Source organism: Berghia stephanieae, chromosome 1 (assembly GCF_034508935.2).
Source record: "Berghia stephanieae isolate SIO BIC M18660-M18661 chromosome 1, UCSD_Bste_1.3, whole genome shotgun sequence".
Lineage (NCBI taxonomy): Eukaryota > Metazoa > Mollusca > Gastropoda > Nudibranchia > Aeolidiidae > Berghia > Berghia stephanieae.
This window is the reverse complement of record NC_088360.1, coordinates 131,320,122-131,329,270: the sequence shown is the minus strand read 5'-3', so window position 1 is coordinate 131,329,270 and position 9,149 is coordinate 131,320,122. Positions and strand designations below refer to the sequence as shown.

The 9,149-nt window shown below is 35.8% G+C and overlaps 1 protein-coding gene across 1 annotated transcript in view; it reads left to right on the top strand.

Annotated features, from left to right (window-relative positions):
* Positions 1–8,672, top strand: part of LOC144963203 (dolichyl pyrophosphate Man9GlcNAc2 alpha-1,3-glucosyltransferase-like) — a 20,322-nt gene extending 11,650 nt beyond the window's left edge. Inside the window, exons 11-14 of the mRNA XM_078896974.1 lie at positions 1,294–1,364; positions 3,882–3,950; positions 5,411–5,537; positions 6,476–8,672. Coding sequence (XP_078753100.1) covers positions 1,294–1,364; positions 3,882–3,950; positions 5,411–5,537; positions 6,476–6,787 — 579 coding nt within the window. The 3' untranslated portion in view covers positions 6,788–8,672. The remainder of the gene's footprint in view (positions 1–1,293; positions 1,365–3,881; positions 3,951–5,410; positions 5,538–6,475) is intronic.
* The last annotated feature ends 477 nt before the right edge of the window (positions 8,673–9,149 follow it).

Genomic DNA, 9,149 nt, shown 5'->3' with positions numbered 1-9,149 from the left:
TAAACATTTGAGTATCTTCCTCTTACTGGGGACATGTGCTTGTGTCTGGATGAGACATTTAGGTGATCTCATACTACACTGATAGTGTGCTCTTGGAATCTACATCTGTTTCCTATTTAAACCAATTCCCCTGTGTCTTTACTTTTTCTTGTTGGGTGGGGTTCCTGACCTCCGATTGTGGGCAGGGAGGTACTTACTATCCCCCCTATATCTGTTTTCCAACTTGCATTCTCTCTTTGTCTTTGAATGAGATTACTTGGTTTTGTCCTGGCCCTGGCTGAGAGGGAAACATTCAAATGTATAGTTAGTTTTGGGAGATGATATTTTTTTACTTGTAAATCATCTCTCTCTTATGCACTGTATTATGTTTTGTATACATATCATATAGGATTTGAGTGTATTCCTCTTAGTTGGGACCTGTGCTTGTGTCTGGATGAGACTTTTAGGTGATCTCAAACTAAGTACTTTGATAGTGTGCTCCTGGAATCTACATCCCTATTTGAACCAATTTCCCTTTGTCTCACGTTTTCTTTGATGTTTTAACTGTAATTCTATAACTTGTGATTTTCTCATTTTCTTCCCTTTTACTGACGCTGATATGACCTTAATGTGGTGCAAGTGCCGTAAAACCCTTAAAAACAATACAAAAACAAACTTTTTCTTGGGCTTTTATAACTGTTATTCTAGAACTTTTTACTATCCCGTTTTCTTCCTTTTTGCTGGCACTGATATGACCTGAATGTGTTGCAAGCGTCGTAAAACCCTTAAAAACAAACATATTTGATATTATTCTTTATCTTACGTTCCCCTGAGGTAGATCAAAGCTGGATTCTGAATTGCAGTCCTCTAAAGGTTTTCAGCATTGCCATAGGGTTTCTAAGTGATTTCGGCGTATCGGGTGAATAAAATGATAGCATGCAATTATATATTTTTTTAAATTTAAAATTTAGCATGTTAAAATGGTATAGCGATTAAAGGAAAAAAGCTGTAACTAGATATAGGTGGTGATTTTTATATTGTTACACAAAAGGAATAAAACATAAAAATATATGGAAAAACTGGTCATGTTGTAATTATACGTATTTACAATCTCAACATTTTAAAGATCTTTGCAATTATTGATTTTCTCTAAGATCAATTTTCTTATATTGATCTCACATTATTTATTTATCATCAATAATTTATCTATGGTGTGGACTAGGTTCACCATGATTGTTTTGGGGGTTTTTTGGGGGGGGGGTTTATGCTTTGTGAAATTTAACTCATTTCTTTTTTGCATGTTCTGTTTACCAGGTAAATGCTTCGCTCATATTCTTCTTGTTCTCATTTCACGTCCATGAAAAATCAATTCTATTGGCTGCAATGTAAGTATGGATCTGTGATTTATGTTGGATATATTTTTATTGAGGTAGACTTAGAGATGAATGCTTCGTACACAGTTAAAATTGGAATATAAATATAAACACAGATATCAGATGGCCCAAATTTGACCAACTCTTTAAAGTTTCCTCTCAGGTTTGGATTTTTAAGAATCTTAATTATGGAAGAAAATTAATGATTATATATATTATAAAATTTATTCTATTCAATTTTCTTATAGTGTCAAAATTTATAATAACGATAAGTATTGAAATTTTATTTGTGCTTCATTACAAAGGGGCATTCTATTTCCTGTCCCATCATTGTTTTTATTTATTCACCTTAACTACGTCATTCACACATCTCTCATTCATCCTTAGTGTTTCATTCATCATGTTTCGTTGATAATGGGGAAACTCGAAATGTCTACAGTATCTGTCTTCGTTTAATAAATTGGAGCTTACATTTTTCAATACTTATCGTTATTTTTTTTCTTCGAGCTTCAAGCAGCAACAATTTCATCAAAATTTATAATATTTAGTTCTAGACCCATTTTTTTGTTCATTTAAAAAGATGAAAGACTTATGAAACATGTCTTTCTTTGACCTTCCAACAAATAGTTGAATAATTAAACAAATCTGTTTATTTTTGACACACATTGCCTAGTTTGCCTGAAATTCTAATGTTTGTTAATGTGTGTGTGTGAATTTTTAAAAAGAATTTGCATGGTGTTGATATAGATACAGTGCAACCCCTGGATAGCGACATTGACCTCTGGTCCCTAATTTTTTGCTATATATTATTAGTAATAAAAACCCCCAAATAGCAACATACATTTCAGTAAAAATCCCTGTTTAACGACATCGTTATAGCAACAAACTGCAGTTGAAACCGTTGCTTGATACCCGACCATCGTCATCTCGTACTCTTAAACAATAATAAACGCTTTTCCCCCTCCCAGTCCCAGTGAGATCGCTTTGTTACCAACCAATCAGAACGCATGTTTACTACACTGCGTGGATTCAGCACCAGTCCATATGGAACCACAGCAAAAGAAGATTATCAGTGGATGGAACTCTCAAGGGTCCATTAACCTTCCATGTTAACTACCTGTCAGAGGTCAGTGGAGGTTAACTGAATATCAGGCAATGCTGTGTCCAATGGGCGCAATTATGGGTATTTATGGTCTTATATTATAATACACGTTGGAATAGCCGGGGGGGGGGGGGGGGGGGGGGGGGGGGGGGGGAAACATGACAACCTCTTTCACATTGTTTTCATTTAAAAAATAAATTATTGTTTTTCTAAACATGTCCAAATTTGATTTCATTGCGGGTAATACCTAGTTTGTTTTTAATTACCGTAAGATGTAAATCTAAAAATTTTAAGTGCTTGTAAATTGTGGAGCATTTAAATAAAAGTGTTCATTTTTAAAAAATCATCATCAGCATCGCATGGACTTTAAGTAATACGTATTAAAAGCAGATGTGAGCATTTGTGTTCTTGTGCGATATCATTTTGGCACTTGATTTTCTGGATTTATTCCTAGTTTTGTTAAATATCGTTGGAGCACTGTTTACGATGAAAACAATGACAATACACATTGGAGAGTGAAAGTGTAACTGGTATGCTTTTTGGAAACAGGAGAAATACACATTCTAACGTCGTTAGGACATGTCTTCTCTCAGGCACTGGTCAGTGCATTGCACTGTATGTATTCACGGGTCTCACCACGCCCCCTTTTTCCTCGGAATAACGACACCCCTGGATAACAACATAATTTGCCAGTCCCGGGCAGTTATCCAGGGGTTGCACTGTATTATAAAAACAGCTTAAATCTTATTTGTCTTTTTTTTTTCAGACCAGTCAGTCTCTTGATCAAAAGGGAACCCTTTGCAGTTGTGTGGTTTCTTTTGACAACCTCTTTCACATTGTTTTCATTTAAAAAATAAATTATTGTTTTTCTAAACATGTCCAAATTTGATTTCATTGCGGGTAATACCTAGTTTGTTTTTAATTACCGTAAGATGTAAATCTAAAAATTTTAAGTGCTTGTAAATTGTGGAGAATTTAAATAAAAGTGTTCATTTTTAAAAATCATCATCAGCATCGCATGGACTTTAAGTAATACGTATTAAAAGCAGATGTGAGCATTTGTGTTCTTGTGCGATATCATTTTGGCACTTGATTTTCTGGATTTATTCCTAGTTTTGTTAAATATCGTTGGAGCACTGTTTACGATGAAAACAATGACAATACACATTGGAGAGTGAAAGTGTAACTGGTATGCTTTTTGGAAACAGGAGAAATACACATTCTAACGTCGTTAGGACATGTCTTCTCTCAGGCACTGGTCAGTGCATTGCACTGTATGTATTCACGGGTCTCACCACGCCCCCTTTTTCCTCGGAATAACGACACCCCTGGATAACAACATAATTTGCCAGTCCCGGGCAGTTATCCAGGGGTTGCACTGTATTATAAAAACAGCTTAAATCTTATTTGTCTTTTTTTTTTTTCAGACCAGTCAGTCTCTTGATCAAAAGGGAACCCTTTGCAGTTGTGTGGTTTCTTTTGATTTCAACATTTAGGTAATTTTCTGTTGACAACTTGTTGTTTTGTATACAATTAACTTTTGTTTAGTTTGTTTAAATATCTGAATAAACCACTAAAAGGTTGCATGTGATCCATTTGACACGAACTGGATTTTCAATATTATTGTTGTTTTTTTGAATTTATGACAGATCACTGTCGATGTTATAAATTCTTGAAACTAAATTATACCTAGATTAATCTCTTCATCCCTTGTCTGATTACTTGGCACTTGATCTATTTCTCTTATACTTATTCCATTCGAGCAGAATCATATCTATAAAAGAGAACAAATATGAAAATATTTGAAGCTTCAGTAAATAGCCTGAGACTAATTATTATTGACGTTTTGTGTTTGCTCATTATTATTACGGAAGAAAGCATCAACCCTGATCATGCAGCTCTATACAGACTTTCCACATGGAGGGAGTGGGACAATCATGCAAATGAAGTCATTGAAGATCCGAGATAAGAACTGCCCTACAGAACTGAGCTCCCCAGGAATGAATGGATTATACTGAACAGAGCACTAGCAAAACTTGGGAGAACAACTGGAAACATGAAAAAGTGGGGGCTGGCCGAGAGTAGCTTGTGTACATGTTTATGCCCAGAGCAGATCGTCCTGAGAGAATACCAGGACGGGCCCAGCTGCACTGATCATGACCTAAGAGTCTGCTCCCCGGATGCTGTTGAGTGGTTTCTGTGTTGGAGCGACAAGCTATGATGATGATGATTGTCAAAACAAGAGGTTTTACATGTAAAAAATACTGGAACAATTGGGTAAACTTAAGGAAAAATAAAACTCGTAAATAAAGGAACAAGACATTTCACTATGGTGCTGTTTGGTGTAGGAGAAAAAGGTCATAGCCGAGGCTCGAGTTATTATTCATTCACTCAATCACTCATCATTTCATGACTTTGTAGCAAAATGAGAGACATTGTGTCGCTTAGCCTCTGATACCACAAGAGAAGTGAAGATAAGAACTAAGTTAAGAAGCTCACTTCCCTCCTTTTCTTTATATTTTAAATATCTTCTCTATTGACTTTTTCCTTAAACAGTTTATAAATCATAGAAAAAAAAAAACAATGTAGTCCTTGAGAGCCATTGGGCCTATGGAGCAGGAGTTTATCCCAGTTTCTATAGCATGAAACAGAGAATAGCAATTGTTTGCTATCCCTTGGATAGGATGCTAGTCTGTCACAAAGTACTTCCTGCCAAATCCAACAGACTCAGTTACCCATTCACTGCTGGGTGGACAGGGGGGTCCAAAAAAAATCTCGACTGCACCTGGGATCAATCTTGGTCCCTTTGCATTTGAAGCGAGCGTTCTACCAACTGAGCTATCGGGACCCTCAAATCAAAGGAAAGACTGATATAATAATATATTATTATACAGAATTACATTTTTGTTATTTTACATTTTAAAATATTTTGTTCACTGTTTTCAATATTTTTCAGTATGTTACCGCTACTCATCAAAGATGGCATCATCATTCCAACCATTTCTCTATGTGGTATATTCTGGCTGGTCTGTGTCTATTACCTTCCAATTTACAAAGGAATCGACAACAGAATGAAATGGCTGGTATGTGATTGGATCAATGATAAGCTTTTATATTTGAAAGGATATTTTAAAGATTAAAAATTAAACTTAATCATTAGCATAGATGTATTGTTTTGTTGTAAATTATTTTGTAAAAGAAGAAAATTGCTTCCTCTCCTTTAACTTGTTTTATTTTTGAGCAAGCACTGTTTTTATAAAGATTTGAACAAGTGTGTATGAAAGGTGCCAGAGAAAGCAAGAAAGAAAAATACAAGAAAAAAAAACCATCCCAAAAAATCAGTCGACCTCGACTGGGGATCGAACATCAGACTTTCTGATTCAATCCTCAGTCAAAGTCGACTGATTTTTTTGGGATGTTTTTTTTTCTTGCTTTGTCTGGCACCTTTCATACACAGTTGTTCAGATCTTTTATCTTACACTGGTGCCCGCCCCTTAATTTCTTAATTTGACTTTTTTTATACTCGATACCAGACACTCCTTTTGTTTTAACCTATTACAAATCTCTTTTAGTGCTCAAAATTTGTATGTTTTCAAAACAAGAAATGAAGTGAGTAGGAAAGTGCCAGAAGGCAATCGAGAATTTTAATTTTGCAGCGGCGATGGGGGCTTAAACCCATGACCTTACTGTTACGACAAGTCTGCCTGGCTGGCCAGGGAGAGCATGACTCTACCGTATGAGTATGAGCTATCCACCACTGGTGGATATAGTCACGCTCTCCTGAGCCAGGCCTAGATGTCATACCAGTAAGGTCACGGGTTCAAGCCCCCATCGCCGCTGCAAAATCTTTATTCTCTTTTGCCCTCTGGCCGTTTCCTACTTACTTTATTTCTTGTTATTATCAACATAAGTGCCTGCTCCACTCACTTTTCTGAATTGATATATTTTCAAAACATATTTAAGAGAAATTATTTCATAGCTTTTTCAACGTCAAGTTTGTTTTTTGTTTTTATCTTTTCAGTTCAATATGTCCATGTTGGTTGCGGTTTGTCTCGGAATAAGTTCTGTGATGATTCCGCCACCTCAACGATTCCCAGATATCTTCCCATTACTGGTCTCAATGTATTCCTGTGGTCATTTCATCTTGTTTGCCCTCTACTTCCATTCTCTGCAGTTGAACTATGATTTAAGTATACAGCTGAAACTGAAAAAGAAGGGACCCAATAAAAAGGATAGCATCACTGTCACCGCTAAAACATCCGAATCCAGCACCGCATCATCTACAACAACAACTTCAAAGCCACAGATCCATAACTTACGCAAGAGGAAATGATTGAGAATCTACGTTATTTAGATCTAGTATTATGAAGATAAAAACTTGCACATATTTTCAGGTCTGGTAACTGAATGCTATAATGGGCTTGATGTAACATTGTTGACAATATTTTGCTTTATTTTGACAGTATTTCCATGACAACAATGAGACAATAACAATTTAGGTTATCAGACCTGTTAATGAGCATATGTCGATTAATACCCTATTATTTAATTCCTGGCTTAATAATCTATATCCCTAAATGGACATGGGGTCTCAACTATTCAGGAAATTAGATCGGGACCTTTTTCTATTATTTTCATGACAGTGAAACCCTTGGATACTGATATCGCCTGGGACTGAAAAGTTATGTCATCATCCAGGGGTGTCAGTATTCCGGGGTTTTCAAGACGGCGAAAAAAGAGGCTGTGGTGAGACTTGTGAATATAACAATGCGATGTGCAGACAAGTGCCTTTGATAAGATACATCCTAATTACTTTAGAATGGAATGTGTAAATTTCTAGTTGACATGATACTAGGCTGCTAGAAGTTGTGGTCTGTAAAAATTTATAAACAAAAATGAATATAACAACAGCTTCAACAAAGAACAAAATACAAAACACAAAACATTTTGGGCTCAAAACCCTTCTTCGGCCAACAACAAAAAACAATAAAGACATAAAAACATGACTAAATCTCAGATAGACGACAGAGATATTTTGTAGGTCTTCTCTGTAGAATAATCTTGGAAAGTAAAGGTTTAGTTATCTTACATTAATCAAGAGTAATTTTAGGAGCTTTAGCCACCTTTTTGAGTTTTGAAAGCTAAGAAAATGGATTCTACTGATGTTTTTACTCAAGAATCACAAGGTAGCCAATTTTCCGTATGTTTAAGGAATTCAATATGTTATAAACCCTCAGTATATTTTCCAATCACCTACTGAATGAAAAAACTAACTACATAATGTCTTTTTACAGGAGTTGAGCACTCAGAAAGGGGTCTGTAAATGTGTTTGTGTCAAAGTTCATACATTTTTGCCTCCTGAATTGGCAACCCTGGAATCACCAAAAAAAAAGAAACGATTTTCGTTTTTTTCTGAATCTCAAAATTTGAGCAGCACAGAACCCGCGGATCCCCTTAATATTGCTTGGCCTTAGTGAGTACAAGATAAAGTGGTTGCAGTTATTTAAGTAGAACTTAAATAGTATTTATCACATCCACCTATCAATTAACCTCCGTGAGGTAATAAGAAGTAAGTCTTTTACACTATACACAAAATGTATACAACCAGAAAACTGTGACTTTGTCTGCAATTTTACAAGCCACTGTTGACTGTTTGCTAGATAAAATCTCAAAGATTAAGAAAATGAGGGAATTGCGTAAATGACCTAGGAAATTAAGAAATTCAAGAGTGAAAAGGTAATTGTCAGGGTAAATGACCTAGGAAATTAAGAAATTCAAGAGTGAAAAGGGAATGTCAGCGTAAATGACCAAGGAAATTAAGAAAATGTAAAACTTGTAAAGGAAAATAAATAGGTTAAGAAGCGTCAAATTAATACTGCTGTTTTATTAAGAATTCTCATAGTTGATCATTGATGTAAATAAGCTGCTGCATTATAGATTCTTACATTCTTGTTTGTTTTTTTTTAATTCCAGACATGTTCCAAATCACTGCATGAGCTTGTGATTGAGGGTTGGGAACAAATTTCGAATTCCAAAAGGCAAGAGTGTAAGAAGTCATTTGTTCCAATCCTCAATAGATTCTAGTTTCATCATTTTGGAATAAAAGACATTTTCAAAAATATTTAGATGATACAATAAAATTACTTTAAACCGAAAGAAGCTAAACCGAAAAATACCTTAAACCGCAAAGAATTTAATAAATTGTACTAGTTTCTTCATTATCTTTGTACGAATTCTTACGATGAACTGAAATTCTTCTAAGCAGGACTTTCTTTAAACCAAAACAACTTGAGAGCACCTTCCCTTTTCTCTCTCTATTTTTCTTCAAAAATTCGGGAAGGTGGCCACACGTAATAATGTCCGGCGATAATAAACAAAGAGCTACAAGATGAAGGTGAGTGATGGGGTGAGGGTGGGGGTAGGCAAACACTTCAATCACTGAATTTGGGCTTGGCCAACACCACAATCGCACAGATTGGAAAAGGAAGACAGCGGGTGACTGGCAGGTGAAAAATGAGGAAAGAGGGAGATGTTCTCGCTCGTGTGTTGATGCTTTGGATTTTCAACACGACAACAAAGGGCTGGGGGGGGGGGGGTTGACAACTACCATTGATATGCCATTTTATTTCCTTTTTGTTTAAATATGCGTGTATGACGGGGGGGGGGGGGGTTCTATGTAATTACAGTGCAACCCC